The sequence below is a fragment of the Cnephaeus nilssonii genome, assembly GCF_951640355.1.
Source record: "Cnephaeus nilssonii genome assembly, chromosome: X".
Classification (NCBI taxonomy): domain Eukaryota; kingdom Metazoa; phylum Chordata; class Mammalia; order Chiroptera; family Vespertilionidae; genus Cnephaeus; species Cnephaeus nilssonii.
Window position 1 is genome coordinate 48,989,206 of NC_137071.1, and position 18,263 is coordinate 49,007,468.

At 50.1% G+C, this 18,263-nt stretch overlaps 3 protein-coding genes across 3 annotated transcripts; 1 reads left to right on the forward strand and 2 right to left on the reverse strand.

Moving 5' to 3' along the window:
• Window positions 1-3,690: 3,690 nt before the first annotated feature.
• FOXO4 (forkhead box O4) lies at window positions 3,691-9,878 on the forward strand. The gene is made up of 3 exons (XM_079765169.1): window positions 3,691-4,510; window positions 7,989-9,048; window positions 9,357-9,878. Exons 1-3 carry the CDS (start codon window positions 4,058-4,060, stop codon window positions 9,362-9,364), a joined length of 1,521 nt encoding a protein of 506 aa, XP_079621295.1. The 5' UTR covers window positions 3,691-4,057; the 3' UTR covers window positions 9,365-9,878.
• Window positions 9,879-11,350: 1,472 nt separating this feature from the next.
• On the reverse strand, window positions 11,351-13,294 carry LOC307095300 (uncharacterized protein CXorf65 homolog; the record flags this gene model as incomplete). The annotated part of the gene is made up of 6 exons (XM_079764540.1): window positions 11,351-11,364; window positions 11,802-11,927; window positions 12,344-12,412; window positions 12,731-12,865; window positions 13,067-13,153; window positions 13,270-13,294. The coding sequence occupies 6 exons, from the start codon at window positions 13,292-13,294 to the stop codon at window positions 11,351-11,353; spliced, it is 456 nt and encodes a 151-aa protein (XP_079620666.1).
• A 774-nt stretch (window positions 13,295-14,068) lies between these two features.
• On the reverse strand, window positions 14,069-18,127 carry IL2RG (interleukin 2 receptor subunit gamma; the record flags this gene model as incomplete). The annotated part of the gene is made up of 8 exons (XM_079765197.1): window positions 14,069-14,589; window positions 14,925-14,994; window positions 15,251-15,356; window positions 15,920-16,082; window positions 16,939-17,078; window positions 17,298-17,479; window positions 17,700-17,793; window positions 18,013-18,127. 8 exons carry the CDS (start codon window positions 18,125-18,127, stop codon window positions 14,404-14,406), a joined length of 1,056 nt encoding a protein of 351 aa, XP_079621323.1. The 3' UTR covers window positions 14,069-14,403.
• Between the last annotated feature and the right edge of the window lie 136 nt (window positions 18,128-18,263).

Sequence of the window (18,263 nt, forward strand, 5' to 3'; positions counted from 1 at the left end):
AATTTAAATTTTTTTAAAAAAAGAAAGGAAAAGTCAGTCTCATATTACAAAAATAATAATAATAATAAAAGTAGTTAAGCCCTAGCTGGTTTGGCTCAGTGTACAGAGCGTTGGCCTGCGGACTGAAGGGTTCCGGGTTTGATTCCGGTCAAGGGCACATGCCCAGGTTGCGGGCTCGATCCCCTGTGGGGGCGTGCAGGAGGCAGCCGATCAATGATTCTCATCATTGATGTTTCTATCTCTCTCTCTCCTTCTTCCTTCCTCTCTGAAATCAATAAAAATATTTAAAAAATTAAAATTAAAAAAAAAGTAGTCAAATGTACAAGTGCAATGTCATTCAACTCCTGATCGCATTCACTCTAACAACACTTACTGAATGTCTACTATGTGACCCCAAGCTGGAAAGGAAAGGTAGAAAGGGGGAGAGGGGTTTCCCAGGAAATAGTGTAAAATTCTGACTGGTTGTGACTTAGCCCAGTGAAAGATGAATCAAAAAAGGTGAGAAGTGGCCTGGCTTTGAAGAAACCTGTATGCCTTGTTAGGGAGTTTGAACTTTATCACGTACACAATGGGAAAAATCAAAGAACATTTTAAGTGATATGGTCCCAGTTCTCCCTCCTAGCTGTGTGTCTTTGGTCAAGTCACTAAATCTCTTAACATTAGTGTCTTCATTTACAAAGTGAGGATAATAGTGGTACCTATCTCACAGGGTTGATTTGAGGAGTAAATGAGCTAATGTGTATGTAAAGCAATCAGCATAGCACCTCGTACATAATAAGAGCTCCATACATTTTAGCTTTTTTAAAAAAATATATTTTTATTTATTTCAGAGAGGAAGGGAAAGGGAGAGAGATAGGAACATCAGTGATGACAGAGAATCACTGATCGGCTGCCTCCTGCATGCCCCCTACTGGGGATCAAGCCCGCAACCCGGGCATGTGCCCTTGACTGGAATTGAACCCGGGACCCTTCAGTCCACAGGCTGATGCTCTAGCCACTGAACCAAACCAGCTAGGGCACATTTTAGCTATTGTTACCAGGAAAGTTTCTTAGAAAGATAACTTCATTGGCAGCACCAAACATACACTCTAATGATGATGTCAAAAGGTCCTATTAAGATGACATTGCAATTTAATCCAGTGATAAGGTCTTGAAAGGCGATTTGGATGTGGGAAGCTAGGAAGGTGAAAAAGGTGAGGGGTAAGTTTAGCTTGGGAGACTGGGTAGATCAGGATAACTGTCAGAGTAGAGTATATGGGGCGTTATCCAAGGCATCCCTTGAGATAAACTTTAACCATGGAGGTGTTCGGACATTAAGTAGTTGCTAGTGAAGAGACTACTCTAAACAAGCAGGACCAAGGGTAGGCACTATCATTTGACCTTATATATATATATTTTTTAATATATTTTATTGATTTCTCTCAGAGAGGAAGGGAGAGGGACAGAGAGCCAGAAACATCAACGAGAGAGAAACATCCACCAGCTGCCTCCCGCACACCCCCCACTGGGGACGCGTCCACAACCAAGGCACATACCCCTGACCAGAACCAAACCTGGGACCCCCCCCAGTCCCCAGGCTGACGCTCCATCCACTGAGCCAAACTGGTTAAGGCTGACCTTATATTAATACTAGAGGCCCGGTGCATGAAAATTCATGCACTGGAGGGGGGGTCCCTCAGCCTGGACTGCCCCCTCTCACAGTCTGAGAGCCCTCAGGGGCGGGAGGCGACCCGGCGATCAGGGGAAGGCGACACCCCCATCACACCTCTGCTGCTGCCACTGCCAGCAGCACAAGCCTTGGCCTGCCCTGGTTACCTGAGCTTCGGGCGGCCCTGGGCAGCTGGGCAGCCACCATCCGAGGCTTGCCTGTGCCTCAGGCCAGCCCTGGGCAGCTGGAGGGCTGAGGGGACTGGGTGCCGCCATCTTGTGGCTGTGGGCACTGCCATCTTTGAGGGTGGGGCAGTCAATTAGCATATTCCCTCCTTATTGCCTGTGGGTGCTGCCATCTTTGAGGGCGGGGCAGCAATTAGCATATTCCCTCCTTATTGGCTGTGGGCACCACCATCTTTGTGACAGCATGAGGGTCAATTAGCATATTCTCTCTTTATTAGATAGGATAGTTAAGACTGCCGGAGGAATTACGCCAAACAAATATATGCAGTTGCAAATCACACAGCATTTTATTGCTCACACAAATTCCTGGTGCCGTGGGTACAGGCCTAATGGGGGTCCCCAAAGCGTGGCTTCCTCTGAAGGTAGCTGCGGCGCCATCTGGTGGCTGGCAAAAATCAGGTCAGGAATGGGTTTCCCCGGCTTTTACCACTGGAGATCTCCCGGACTCTTTCCTGACAGGTTATTAGCCGTGGTTTGGCATGGAACAGGATGCAGAGCGAGTGCAGATCGTCAGTCGATTCATCGATTCATCATCTCTGGTTTGGGTCCCCGTTATATAGCCAGGTTGTTTACCCACAGCAGTCCAGGTGCTTATCAATTAGGGTGCAAAACAAGTTTCTATCAATGTGCCACAGGTATGCACTTAAAAACATGTTTTCGACCAAAGTAAGTTCAAACCAAGTCCTTATCTATGGGGTACACTCTTCTAAGTTACTTCACAATGTTTTTCCAGAAATGTTCAAAACATCACACAGGTGTTTATCACACTACGTTTCACACAAATATTTTTCTACTATGACGATACCCATTAACCAGATTTAGAGATAAGGGTAGCCAGGGTATAGGAGTATAGGTGCAGAAACAGATAAATGAGTTCATTTTGGGACCTGTTGGATTGAGAAGCGAAGCCGCCAAAAAATGGGAACCTGGAGGATATCAACATTTAACGGGGAGGCCAGAAGAGCCAATGGAGAAAACTGGTCAGCGACCATACTGTCAGTATAAAGTGAGTAAGGGGGATTAGGAGGGATAGGGGAGACATTATCATCAGCTAACCTTTTGGTTAAGCCCGTCACCCAATTCCCCAACAGGCGTTAACATCTGTTTCCTAGTCCGTTCTTAGCTTCTTGCTTCTCGGTTTTCTGCCTCTTTCTTAGCATTTTTTCCTTTTGCCCTTTCTTAACTGAAAGAAGGAAAAGTCTAGCATCTCTCAACATGGCCACCTAGGTGACCCCGAATCACAAGGAAAGGGGTGGAAAGGGGGTAAAAAAAGGAATTTTTTTTTCTAGAAAAGAAAAAGAGTCCGCAACCACCTTCCATAAGGTCCCACTTCCAGCTATCCTGCCACGCCGCTCTACTGCCACCCTTATGGGCTCCTGGCCGCGAGGCAGGACGGGAAATGCAGTCCTCAAGTCAGTGCAGGGTGGCACTACTGAAGAACTCGGTTTCCCAACTGGCTCTCTAGGTGCATGCGCAGATGGCTGCTCCGGCGAGTGGTAAACAGAGACGTCAGGCTGGGGCTGCAGCTCGGAGCAAAACAAAAGGGAAACCCGGGGGGCGGGGGGGTGGGAGGGTTGGGAGGGGAATTGGTTCTGGAATTAGAGAGGCTGGGGCCGAGGGGGACGTAGACCCTCTTAAGAGTGGAGGGAAGGGAAGAGAGAGTGGAGGGAGAGTCCGGGGAGGGGCAAGTGACGCGGGAGCGGGGCGGGGGGAGGCAGTGATCAGGGTGGAGAAAATTTGGGAGGAGTGTGCGCGTGTGGGGGGGGTGGGGGTGGGCAGCAACTTAAAAGGGGGTGGGAACTGCAGCTAAGGAGACGTTCGCTGATGGGAGCGCAACGTGTGAGGGGCTACGGTGCCTCAGGTTTAAAAGACCAGGAAGCTGAGAGAGATTTGAGAAAAAGTGTTCGCTAGGCGGAGATTACAGGTGGTGTCTCGGAAAGAGCCCCGAGACTGCAGGCTGTAGTCGTGAAGAGAATCAGAGTTGTGTGGAAGGGACAGCTTGGGGAGCTAGGGTCCGGGGGCGAGGAGGGGGGAGTTCGAGACTTTCTGAGGACTGGCAGGAATGTGCCTCCTGGCCCTGGGTGCTCCCCCCCTGGGGGGAGGCATCGTGAGGGACTGTGGCAGGCTCCTCTGAACGCTGAGCAACAGAGGTCCAGCTCCACGTATGGATCCAGAGAATGAGAATTCAGCCACAGAGGCTGCCGCGATCATAGACCTCGATCCCGACTTCGAACCCCAGAGCCGTCCCCGCTCCTGCACCTGGCCCCTTCCCCGACCAGAGCTTGCTACTCAGCCGTCGGAGCCGCCCGAGGTGGATCCAGGTCTGGGAGAGAAGGTACACACGGAGGGGCCCACAGAGCCAATCCTGTTGCCCTCCCGGCTCCCAGAGCCGGCAGGGGGCCCCCAGCCCGGGATCCTGGGGGCTGTCACAGGTCCTCGGAAGGGAGGCTCCCGCCGGAATGCCTGGGGAAACCAGTCATATGCAGAGCTCATCAGCCAGGCCATTGAAAGTGCCCCGGAGAAGCGACTGACACTCGCCCAGATCTATGAGTGGATGGTCCGCACTGTGCCCTACTTCAAGGACAAGGGTGACAGCAACAGCTCAGCAGGATGGAAGGTAACTCTGATCCCCTTACCTCCCTCCCAATACCATCTGCCCCTGGGCCCCCTACCTCCTTGCTGCTATTCTGGGACCCCCTTTACTCATCCCCACCCCAGAGATCCATCTTCAGTAGTAAATTAGACAAACATTTACTTAGGACATAGTATATGCATGATCAGTGCTTGATGCTGAAGGATCACAAATGAATAAGACACTGTCTTTGCCCTGGAGAAAATTGAATTCTCTGCTCACTGCTCACTGTTCAACACTCCCAGCACAAGTGTTGGCTTGGGCTGCCCCAAACACTTATTTATTCCCACAGAGAAGTCTTTATCCTATGTACTGCAGGAGCTGTGTGGGTTCTCCACATAAACCTAGCCTTCCCTCTGTCCCCACCTCCCAACCCAACACCTTTTCTCCCATTCCTGTGGGATTACTTGGATCCCCTGCTTGCCTCCCAATACCTCAGTGTAGAGGTTCTGTTCTAGAACTCCTCTACCCAAGAAGAAGGAGTGAAGTTGGCAAAAGGTAAAAAGGGTGGTATTCATGGGGTAAGGTAGCTGACCTTAAGCACTAAGAAAAAAAGGACTGTGAACTGCTACCTGTCTCAGTTTACCTGATAATGCCAATCAATTCCCCCTAGTAAGGGGCTATCCAAGTTGTGTGTGTGTGGGGGGGGGGTTGATTCATGAAGAAAAAAAGAGAGACAGGGCTGTGACTTTAGAGCACAAGATCAGCCATTCCTTTGGCTTTCCATGAAGAAACTGTGAGGAAAGATCTCGATAGATGCTCTGAAAACTTGTCTTGAGAAATATGGGGCTCTAATCACAAAATCGGGGAGCTTCAACCCCTATTAATGTCTTGTACACCTATACAAGGTAAAGTCAGCATACAAGGAAGTATAGAGGGTTGAAAGAAGAGAGTCTTTCCTTAGGTATAAGAGATTGCGGGATCAGATCTGCAGTAGCTCTAGGGGTTGAGTAGAACAGAAAATGGGACAGCTGACTGAGACCCTTGGCACTAGTTCTGGGTAGACTGCCACACCACAGCCTCAGCTAATAAAGAGCTCCCCTCCTTGGATCTAGCCTACACAGCTGTTTTTCTTTTCCCTTAGGTTCATTTTTCAGGGTAGAAGAAATAACCATGAGTTATTAGTTATGCTGTGGGAGTGTAGTCCATCCTTGTAATTTATACTTATACAGGGCTTTTAGTTTACAAAGTGGTTTTTAAATTTTTTATTTTACTAATCTTCACAGAAATTCTGAGATTCCACATTTCACGTATTAGGAAACTAAGGTTTAGAAAGATTTGGAAATTCCCTAATATCAGTAGAATAAGGTCTTGAACTCACGTCTAACTCTAAATCATATGTTCTTGCTGCTAGTCCATGCTGCCAAATTCTCTTCATTGCAATAATGGCAAAGCCAAATCACACTGAGCCTGGGGCCTCAAGTCCCCAGTCCCCACCTCCACCCCTACTGCAAGGGGACCTTATGCCTGAACTGGCTTAACTGATGACTTGCCCAGGTTACTACCACCCCACCAGGGGGCGGCACCCACTTAGAACAAGAAAGCTTAGTGTAGGTGGCTTGGGGAGCAATTAACAGTCACCCCCTTCCAACGGGTAAGAATTATAGGCTCTTAGGGAGCTGACCTCTCTGGGTAGGCGGCTGTACAATGTGATGTACTAGTAGTTCCAAGACCTAAAGAAGAGGGGATGAAGAATTGGGTCTCATGGGTATATAATAGGGAAAGGAAAGGGCCTTCTCAGTAGACCCAGAGTTAGAGGCTGAAATGAGGAGAAATCATGGTGCCACAAGTCACTCAGTTACTAAGAGCACAGTTTGGATGGACAAGTGTGGTTTCTGGAAGGAACTAAGAGCGTTAACGTAGCCAGAGTAGTTGAAATGGCATTACTGTAGGGTCTCAGGGAGACGAGAAGTTCTTTAGCTGGATAGCCCTGGAACAAGAAACTACGTAAGCATCTTTCTCCAGGCAAAGGGTCTCCTTATCTAGAGCAGTCTGAAACACATGAAGTGATTTCTCACTAGTCTCAGCCTCCTAGTTGCTCCAATCCCTTCTGGGCTTCTTCTGAGTTTCTAAATACTGAAGAGCTTCATGTGGGAGGTCAAATCCCCCTAAGGTTGGAGATCTTAATACACAAATTCCTGAGGAGAAGTTGGGGGAAAGAGGTAGGAAAGAGAAGGGAGGTTGGGGGAGCACAAAAGGATGGCTTACCAACCTGGAGCAACCAGTAGAAATAAGCTGCTCTAGGGGCTCAAGAATCTGCCAATCTCCATTCCCTGGGCCCCTGGGGGAAAAAACCTTATCTCTAGCAGAATATCAGCAGAGAGAGAGAGAGAAAGGGAGAGCATGTAGCTTCTAATAACCAAGGCACTCAACAACCAACAGAGCCTTAAGGGGAGCTTCGCCATCACCTGGGGCCACCCACTGATCAGGCAAGAAATAATTGATTCTGTACCAGGAGGCTGAGTATGTACTGGGAGCTTGGCACTGAGGGGGAGGAGCACTACTGGGGGGTGCTGCCTGACTAGATGACATGATCTGTGTCCTGGGCGCTTACACTTTATGAGACTAATTCTGTGAAACTGTGAAGAACACAATTGGTTAAAATTGTATGGAAGAGATTAAAAATACTCTGCAAGAAATTGGGCAGCAGAAGTCTAGCAGCCACTTTATAAAAGAGAGGAGACTTAGGCTTGGACTGGATGAACCAGTAGAATTTAGAGGGGAGCTCTTTCCCAGGACAAGGAGGGAAGGAGAGAGGAGTGTACCTTATGTATTTGAAGTACAGTGAGAAGCATGGCTCAGATGTAGTTGAGGGTGTGTGTCTGTGAATTGGGAGAAATCAGAAACAAGGAATCTTCAAATCCTCTGGAGAGCTGGGGCCCAAATGCCCCCGTGGGGAGTGGAGCGCCAGCTGTGCTGAGATTCCAGCCCCTTAGCCTGCTGAGAGAACTGGCTCAGGACAGGGTGGGTCAGTCCTGGGCTGATGTTGCGCCACTATCCTGTAAACTCCACCCAAGCCTGCACTCAAGGAAAGGGGTGGAGCTGTGGAATGCTCTTTCCCATCTGAGCCTAGTTCTTGCTGAACCAGGACTGTCTCTCCCTGGTTTCCTCCAGCCCCAGACAGCCCCCCCCCCCCCAGAGACCTGAGAGGAGTTTAATGCTCTGAGCTTTTCTAGGGTGGGTGCCCTTCCCTCTGCAGTAGGTTGTTAATCAGCTTGTCTCTGGTGCCCCTGTGCAGAGAAGTCTGGAGCTGAGGCTGAGCAGCTTGTCTTCTGGGTGGGAACTGTGTGTGGTCTCCTCCCCAACCCCCACCCCTATCTTTGCCTGTTCTCCCCCTGTATTTGACTAGCTTTGAGTCTCCGTGTGCAGCTGTGTCCCAGCATCCTTTTAGACTGTTCTGTGGGCCACTGACCTTCCCTATACACCACTCATATCCCTTTCCTGCTGCCTATGCCCTCTCTAGAACTCGATCCGCCACAACCTGTCCCTGCACAGCAAGTTCATCAAGGTTCACAATGAGGCTACTGGCAAGAGCTCTTGGTGGATGCTGAACCCCGAGGGGGGCAAGAGCAGCAAGGCACCCCGCCGCAGGGCAGCCTCCATGGATAGCAGCAGCAAGCTGCTCCGGGGCCGCAGCAAGGCACCCAAGAAGAAACCAGTTGTGCTGCCAGCTCCACCCGAAGGTGCCACTCCAAAGAGCCCGGTTGGCCACTTTGCCAAGTGGTCAGGCAGCCCTTGCTCTCGAAACCGCGAGGAAGCTGATGTGTGGACCACCTTCCGTCCACGAAGCAGTTCAAATGCTAGCACTGTCAGCACCCGGCTCTCCCCGCTGAGGCCAGAGTCTGAGGTGCTGGCAGGAGAGGAAATGCCAGCCTCAGTCAGCAGCTATGCAGGGGGTGTCCCTCCCACCCTGAAGGAAGATCTAGAGCTCTTAGATGGGCTCAATATAACATCTTCCCATTCCCTGCTATCTCGGAGTAGTCTCTCTGGCTTCTCTTTGCAGCATCCTGGGGTTACGGGCCCCTTACACACATACAGCACCTCCCTCTTCAGCCCAGCAGAGGGGCCTCTGTCAGCAGGAGAAGGGTGCTTCTCAAGCTCCCAGTCTCTGGAGGCCCTGCTCACCTCTGATACACCACCACCCCCTGCCAATGTCCTCATGACCCAGGTAGATCCCATTTTGTCGCAGGCTCCCACACTTCTGTTGTTGGGGGGCATACCTTCCTCCAGTAAGGTAGCCACAGGAGTTGGCCTGTGTCCCAAGCCCCCAGAGGCTCCAGGCCCCAGTAGCCTGATTCCCCCTCTTCCGATGATAGCACCACCTCCAGTCATGGTGGGTGCTCCCATCCCCAAGACCCTGGGGACTCCTATGCTTACACCCTCTACTGAAGCTACAAGCCAAGCCAGAATGCCTCAGGATCTTGATCTTGATATGTATCTGGAGAACCTGGAGTGTGACATGGATAACATCATCAGTGACCTCATGGATGGAGAAGAGGGACTGGACTTCAACTTCGAGCCAGGTACTGCTCACAACCCATGCCTACTCCTAGGTGCCGAGTTACTTCCACAATCTGAGCAAGGGAGAGGGAGACTTAGAACAGGGGGTAGGTGGAGCTCCTGGGGAATTGGGGGGAGGATGTTGTATTAGAGTGGCAGAGTTTCTAGATGGGACTTCCAGGCCCCTCAGCAGTGCTCACCCCCTACCACGTAGCACAGGAGTGGTGGGAGACAGGCTGTCTCTGTTTACCTTGGTGTGGACCATGATGGTGGAATGTGCTCATGCCCCAGATGAGCCTCTTACCTTGTCCTTCATTTCTTCTTCCCACAGATCCCTGAGCCATTTCTGGAAGCTTTGTCCCCTGCTTCAGAAGTGGAGCCAGGGGTGCCCATATCCACTTTTTACCCTTGGCCCCACACCGGGAATTTGGGACCCTGCTTTGGAGCTAGGGTCAGGTCTACTCACACAGGTGTTGAGGAAATTATAAAGATAAAGCTGCCCCATATGGGAACTATGGGGGGAGGGAAAAGAAGGGGGTTTATTCTCACTGTGCCAATTAGGGGGTAAGGCACCTTCTTGGGAGCCATCCTTGGCTCCCCCTATTCCCACCCCCTAGGTTTTGTAGCAGGGGCGGGCTATGCTGTTGGAAATGTGAAGTCACCAGTGGCCTTACCCCTGCCTTTGGGAGCAGGATTTTTTGTAGCATCTTATCTGAGCTGGTCCAGGCTAGGTTGAGCCTGGGGTTTTTATGCAGTGGCCTTTTAGGCCTTTGCGGGGGGGAGTAGTTGGGACCTGGAAGGACCAAGGTCTGAGCACTGGAGTGGCTCACCAGGCCAAATGACCCTTGGGAGACTTCAGATAACAGAAAGGCTTTATATAAACTTTAAAGATCTATAAACACATATATAGAGGTTTTTTAACAGTGGCAAGGTGCTAGTGATGAAAAATGCTTTTTTTTTTTTTTCTTAAGGCTTTGTCACAGTGACATGTTGAAAACACTACAGACATTACTGGGGGAAACATGGGGAAGGGGTACACCAGCAGGAGAGCAGCAGTGGGAAGCAGTACTGAGCAAGGGGAATCACTCCCATGTAGACTAGGTCTAGAACAAGGTCGGTGCAAAAATATCTCAGACTTGACCTAAGGAAAAAGCTAAGCCAGCTCCCCACCCCCACCCCACCCCACATTCTGCCACCTTGTGCCTAGGAGTGTGTGGTGTTGGGATGCAGCCACACTCTCCCGTGACCCACTGTGGGTTAGTGCTACAGTGGGAGAGTACATTGAAGGCCTGGAATTAGTTTGTGGCCTGGGAAGGGGGTGGGAGGGGGAAGAGAAGGAGGGAAGGATTTAGGGTGGTAAAGTTAGGCACAGAGACCTCCCTGTTCAAGGCCCCTGACAGCTGTTCCTGCCCTTCTTCCCCTTGCCTGACTACAGGGGTTCTGTGGAAGTGTGTGTGGTGGCAGGCAGGAGGAGGGGTGGAACAGGGAAGCGGGAGCTGGGAAGCTTGGCTGAGGGTCTGGGAAATGAGCTGGGATGGAGGGGAATGTGGATCAGGTTTACTACCACCTGCCAGGGAGGCCATCTGGGGCTCCTCCACCCCAGCCCCCAAGCAACCCCTCCCCCAGTCCCCTTTGCATTGTTCCCTCCCCCACCCCTGCTGTGGGTTCCCATCATTTCCTGTGTCAGCGCCTGGCTTACCCAGATTGTATCATGTGCTAGATTGGAGTGGGGAAGTGTGTCAAATCAATAAATGAATAAATTCAATAAATGACTATAACCAGCTCTGGTTTCTGTTGCCTGTTGCCCCCCTCAGACAAGGGAGAGGGAGAGGGGAAAGCAATGGTTTGGGGACTGTCCAGAAGCTGAGAGGTGGGGGTGGGGGAATTTCGGCTGGAGGAGAGGGTGGGGTGGGGGAGGGGAAGGAAGTGGCCCATCAGCCACCTAACCGAAGCAGGCTGTGATAGGCGTCCTCTGGTAGTCCCGGCTGAAAAAAGACCCCACCCACTTCTCTGTCCCACTGTCCTTCAAAGGCTCATTGACTAGACTTCAAAGTCTTTCCTCACCCCCACCCAAGTGTACACCCCAGCCCTCCTGCTCACCCTCAGAGCCTCCATGCTGCCTGGGGCATACTTAAGCCTCCCTGCAGGTACTGGGAGGAGTCTCTTAAAAAAGGAACCTCACATTAAATTCCAGTAATTTCATACCTAGTGTTTCTGCTCTCACTTGATCACTTTATTTTTTTAGTCTGTTTTCCCTTCTTACTGAGAAAGCCTGCCTTGGTCTTTTGGAATGGACCCTTTCGAGGGAGCTTGCGACTCTTGTCGTCACCTGATTTGGACTGGAAAGGGAAAGGGTCAGTCAGAAAAAGAAGTTCAGTTCATGAAAGGAAATTTTGTACAAAATAGGGCCATGGGCAGGACAAAAGAGGTGGAAGGCAGGTCTTGGGCATGGATGTTGGATTTGGAAAGGAAATTTAGCCCTAACTGGTTTGGCTCAGGGGCGTGCAGGTGCAGGAGGCAGCCAATCAATGATTCTCATCATTGATGTTCTCTCTCTCTCTCTCTCTCTCTCTCTCTCTCTCTCTCTCTCTCTCTCCCTCCCTCCCTCCCTCCCTCTCCCTCTCCCTCTCCCTCTCCCTCTCCCTCTCCTTCTCCTTCTCCCTTCCTCTCTGAAATAAATAAAAATATATTTTTTTTAAAAAAAGAAATTTATCCCAGAGGGCCATGGTGGAGGAGCCTTGTTGGCTGGTGGGGATAGGGGGGTGCTGGAACAGACCAGATTTGGGGAGTCTTACTGGAAGGTTCACAGAAGAATCAATTTTAACGGCTTTCTTGGCTTCTTGGAGTCTAAGCATTTTCAGTCTGCTCTTCTCCAGCATGTCACATTGTGTGCGCAAGGCATCTAGAAACCAGGAAAAGGCACCCCTACCTCTGAGGACTAGAGACCTTACCTACCCATCCCATCCCTCCCATCATTCAAATGATCATTTGGAGCAACCCAGCCTAAAGTTAGTCTGAAGAGTGATCTGAAGGTGCCTAAGCTTCAAGAGAAAAGGATGAAGAGAAAGAAATGAAGGGTGATGATAGGGAGATATACTGAGGAGATGGCTGAGAAATGGGGAGAAGGGTGAATAACACATGCACACTCCACCTGGTTTGAGCTTAGCATCCCTTCTAAAGTGGACCTAGACCCTATTCCCCTTTTCCTAGGATACTGTGATCCTACTTGCTGCATGACACCAGTCCCACCCTATATTCTCCATCACCAGCTATGTGCAGTACTCTCCAAGTTCCTCCTTTCTTCATCATGCTTCTTACCAAGTAGTGTGTGTTCTGGATTCTTCAGGAGGGGCACAAAAGCTAGGTAGGCATTCGCAAGTTGGGTTCCTGTGAATACAGCAGTGTGCTATCCCCAGCCTCTGTTACCCAGTCTCCACCCTTCCAAAGCCCAAGATTATAGGACCCTAACACTCAACACTATCTTGAGCTGGTTTACCTTATTTCCTCCTGTCAGATCCATCCCTAGGATAAGGTGGGGGGGTATGGTATATGTGAACCTAACCTATTGTCACAGGCAATGCCCGTCCTAGGCTGATTAGAGATAGTCAATTGGATCTGGATGAGGGCATCCTATTTTAAGGACAAGTTCTACAATCCATCCTGAGGGCCTTGTTCTATCTCTGGGGAATGCTCCCAAGCCTCTACCTGGTGTCCCACGTGCCACCTTACAAATGTAGTAGGTGTTTCGAGCTGTAAGGAATTTGTTGGCATAGTCTCCAGGGATCTTCATCAGGAAAAACAACTTCATTGTTCCCGTTTCATCACACAAATCAATGGTTTCTGGAGGGAGGCCAGAGGGGTAATTGGGGCAGCTCAGGAAGTAGAATAAGGGCAAAAGGGGCCAATGATCCCATCCAAAATGGGCTGGAGGAAGCTGTAAGGATTCAAGGAGCTCTCTTCTTGCCAGAAGGAGGACTTGGAGGCCAGAGATGACTACTACTTCTGACCCTTGGCCATTAGACCCCTTCCCAAACTCCTCACCTGTTTTAGCCAACCCCACTTTACTGCGGGTGTAATGCAGCAACCGGTGGACAGCACAATTGATATTGGCAATAAAATGCTGATTATCTAAGAAGAGATGGGATGGGGCATGTGACCCTTCTCTGGTTATGTCTCTGTGATCTCCACTGCCCTCAAACCTTCCCAGCCCTACACACAGACTCCAGCTCCATGATGCCCCTCACCTCCATGTTTGATGTAGATGAACATACTCTCAAGAGCTCACTCTTCAGAGCGAGGCCTGATGAGTCATGAAGATGGAGGGTGTTCTGGAGGCCTTGGGGGATCCATAGGGACAGGGGACAGGGGATAGGGGATAGGGGATAGGGGATAGGGGACTGGAGAGGCAGATGGATTACATTGCCTGAGGAAGCCCAAAACTGGCAGTCAGGAGAGAGCTATTGGTAGTTGTGGATAACCAACATCGCTAGGGGTGGGGCCTGAAGGGTGGGGCTTGAGGCTGCAGTTGAGGGATTATGAGGTCAGAAGTGGTGTGTGTGGCAGAAGGTGGAGTAAGGATAAGGGGAGAAGAACCTGGGTGAGGTCTGTAGATTTGTTGGGAATGGAGGCAACATGGTAAATCTAACTCTAAACTGGACCCCAGAAGGATACCTTAGAGAAAAGTTAAGTTTCTGGAAAAGTACTTTTTCTAGTTAATTTGTGGTACAACTGCTTCCACATCAGGAGTCTACTACTCATTTTCCCTACCATCAGCACTATGTCCCCATCCTTACTATACCTCACATTTCCCCTGCTCCCTGCCCCAACAACACAGTCTTGATGATTATCAACAGAAACTTTATTTATCATTGATTTGGGAACAACTGAAGGGTAGATGGAAAGAAGGAGGTTCGGAGGGAGGGAGAAAGAATTCTAGGAAGAGGAATTCTGGATCGAGGGAAATGACAAACATGTACAGGGCAAATGGACAATTCCTTTTTAAATATATTTTTAATTGATTTCAGAGAGGATGGGAGAGAGGGATAAAAACATCAATATTGAGAAAGAATAATTGATCGGCTGCCTACTGCATGCCCCCTACTGGGGATCCAGCCCACAATCCGACTTGTGCCCTGACCAGAATCGAACCTTGATCTCCTGGGTCATAGGTCGAAGCTCAACCACTGAGCCACACTGGTTGGGCAATGGGACAATTCTTAAAGAGGAGATATTAAATGAGGGGGCAGTTATAGGGGCACACAATTCAAAATCAGCCACAGTTGGGGCAGGGGGAGCATTGGGCCCAGGCTGGTTGGATGAGGGGAAGTTAGTACAATTTAGGGCTACAGGACCCTGGGGTTCTGTCAGGGTATCAGGGCTCAGGTTTCAGGTTTCAGGGTGTAACATGGGGGAGCCCAGAAGGGGCTATGGTGGCTGCAGGGGGAGCCCCCAGGCCCTTCCCCTAGAGCAACACCTTTTGGGGGAATCTCACTGACGTGGCAGAGCCTTTCGCTGTAGTCTGGCTGCAGGCTCTCCGCCAGTCCCTTAGACACACCACTCCAGGCCTAAAGACAGATATCTCCAGGTCAGGGGTCAATTAGGAGCAGGAAGTAAAAGACCCAAGCTCTGTGCCAAGGGAACTCTCACTTCTGCACCACTATGATTAAGGAAGGGACACACAGACTCCTGGGCTCCCAATACCACCGTTTCCATACGCCTCAACCAATCTATAATCAGTTCTTCTGTGTGTCTCTCTCCATCTGCCCCATCCCCCAATTGGTTGGCCACATCCTGACAGTTAGTGCAAGGCCCCCCTCCTCCCCTCTGCCCTCCATACTTTGTCTTGCTGCAGGAAGTGGGCAGTTGACAGACTGCAGTCTGCCTATGACCATGTTCTCACCGAAAAATTCCCGTGGTATTCTGTAACCAGATCCTCTAGGCTCTTGAGGGTAGGAATTCGGGGCATGGTCCTGGGGTAGGGGGAGAAAGAGGGAGCAGGAACATATTGGTGATGCTCTTTTATTGCCCTTTTCTCCCAATTCTGCCATATAGAATAAAGAGATTCTCTGTTCTCTGTGCCTGCAGCTTTCTTCCATCACCATGCCCACTTGGGTGACCCCTCATTCCTTATTGTCCTGCCTTCTTCTTCTATAGACCTTGTAATAAGCCTCTTCTACTATTCCCAGCCACCCCCACCTCTTTTTTCTGGGATTCCAGAAGTCTCACCGTTCCAGCCAGCAGTACACGCAGATGAGGCTAATAATCAATCCCATGGAACCAAGGGGGATGAGCACGGCTTCCAGTGCAAACAATGATGGGGACTCTATGGATTCTATGGAGAAGAGGAGAGGAAAAGGGCCCTAATACTTGTCATGCCCCTACAACATGACAACATTGATGGAGCCCCAACTAGGCGCCAGGCACTGTGCTAGACACTTTCTGTATAATTAATCCTCACAACTTCTGAGAGGGGGGTGGGCAATTAGTATCTCCATTTTATAGACAAGGAAAGGCAATCGAAGAGGTTAGTGATGTGCTCGAGATCAAAGAGGCAGTAAGTGGCAGAGGCAGGTTTAAACCCAAGATTTGGCTGGTTCCAAAGCCATCTTCACTATGCAGCCTTCCTGGGAATGCTGTGGAGATAGTTTATACATTCTATCTCCCCTTGAGCACTCCTTGGCCTCCTTCTCAATCCATCCCTCTAGTCTAACAGCACATCCACCCAACCCTACACAGAAAAACCCTGCTTCTTGGGGGTTGGAGTTGAACAGTGAGGGGAGATGGGCCACCAAATTTGGGAGCTTACAGATAGGGAGGTAGAGCAAAAGACAGTGGTGCTAGAAAGATTGGGGTGCTGGACTCATGGGTCAGGGTAAGACATTAGGTCCATTTTACCCTTTGAAGTATGACTGCCCCAGTGGATCGGGTGGCTCCATTCACTCCAATGCTGAGCACTTCCACAGAGTGGGTTATGGCGACTCCGAACACGAAATGTGTAGAGTTTCTGCCCATCCACACTAGGCAAGGAGAAGCTACGTCTTTGGTCCACTGATTGTTCCTTGGGGAGAAAGAGGGTGAGAGTAAGATGGGTGTCTATAAAAGAAAGGAAAATTAAAACTGCTACCCTCTCCCAGCTGGTGTGGCTCAGTGGTTAAGTGTCAACCTATGAACCAAGAGGTCACGGGTTCGATTCCTGGTCAGGGCACATGCCCTGGTTGCAGGCTCAAACTCCAGTAGGGAGCATGCAAGAGGCAGCCAATGGATGTTTCTTTCTTTTTTTTTTTTAATATATTTTATTGATTTTTCACAGAGAGGAAGAGAGAGGGATAGAGAGTTAGAAACATCGATGATAGAGAAACATCGATCAGCTGCCTCTTGCACAACCCCTACTGGGGATGTGCCTGCAACCAAGGTACATGCCCTTGACCGGAATCGAACCTGGGACCTTTCAGTCCGCAGGCCGACGCTCTATCCACTGAGCCAAACCGGTTTCGGCCAATGGATGTTTCTATCTCTCTATCCCTCTCCCTTCCTCTCTCTCTAAAAAACCCCAATAAAAACATATATTTTTTAAAACTGCTGCCCCTCCCCCCTGTCATCTTCTGGTTCTTCCCAGTCCCTCTCTCCTCTCTTGACTATTCAAGCTACACTGCCCCCTTCACTGACTATAATCTAATGCCTCTCTCCAGATCCCCTTAAAGGCTTCCTTTGGTTTACTTGTCTGTCTGGTACTGTGAAGAGTACAGCTAGGGAAACCCTAATGACAACTCACTGGTGATGATAGGGAAAGGATTTGGAGGAGGGCAGAGGCACTGGAAAGCAAGAACAGGAGATCAAGCCCTCCTGTTTGGTTGACTGAGTCTATCCCCACTTGCTTGGTCTTAGCTGCTACGTTCATATCCCCAGTCACTCACAGTCCAGCTGTGGTCCCGGTCACTCCTGTACTGCACCAGGTGCTCCAAACAGTGGTCCAAGTATGTGTTGCTCCACCTCAGTTCTATCTGGGATTCACTCAGGTTGTGAAGTGTGAGGTTCTTCGGAGCCCAGGGAATCACTGGAGATATGTGTGTGAGTGTGGTCATTCCCCTGGCCTAGACAAGTCAGGATCCTGAAGGTAGTGCTACCGATCCCTCCTCCCTTTCCCATCCCAAACCCTCACCTCTTCCTTTCTGAGCAGGTATCTTTATGGTGAAAGAACACCACTAAAGAACACCACTCCATATACTCCAATGCCCCACAATATCCCTGGACTCTTGAGCCATTTCCAGATTACCCAGATCCTGCAGTCTTAGCTCCTTTTTGGTCTTCCTCCTAGGTTCCTGTGGGTCCTGGAGCTGGACAAAGAATGTTTGGTAGAGATTGATTTCCTCTTTTCCCAACCAACAGCCAGAAGTGATCTCTGAAGAGTATAGATAGTGGCCACATTCCTGGATATTATGACCAGAGTTCTTATACCTAGAGAATGGTTGGAAGGAAGAGGAATGGTGGGGTAAACTTGGGTACTACAGACATCCACAGCCCAGCCTCCTCCCTGAACTGACTTATGACTTACCCCATGAGAAAATAGTGGGGAGCCTGGAATGCTGGCCACCCTCTTTTTGGTTCCCATGCAGTCTCTCACATCTAGCCCACCTCCTCTTCCTCCCCTGTGCTATCCCCTCTTTCTTTCTCATACCAATAGTGCAGAGTCAGGTTGGTGGGCTGAGGCTCAGAGCTGCTGTTCCAAGTGCAATTTATATACTCGACATTGAATACAAAACACTGAACCTCTAGGTTGGGGAGAAAATGAAGTGGGAGAGGGGAAGAGAAGAAATGATGGTCAGAAGAAGAAACACCGTGAGGCAGGGAACCCTTCCCCTCCCCTCCCCACAGTGCTCTTAAATTCTGCCTGCATCCTTGTTATGTCCAGTGGCAGGTTCCAGATTTCTGTATGGCCCCTTCCCACAGCCTCCGGTCTCACCAACCCCTTCCAGTCCCAGGTTTCCCACCAGCTGTGATGTCTTCATTCCCAGTGGTCGTGAGGACTCTTGGGTTCAGTCCCATCCCCAACAGAGGCAGCTGCAGGAATAAGAGGAATCTGAGTGGCAATGGTCGCTTCAACATGGCACTCTTGCTCTTCGTTCCTTGGGTGTACTGTGTCAGGAACCTGGGCCCCTCACCCACTACCCCTCCCCACCCATACATTTCCTTTTGTCATAGCTTCCGGTGGAAAGAACCTTAGAAACCAGGGCTTTACAGA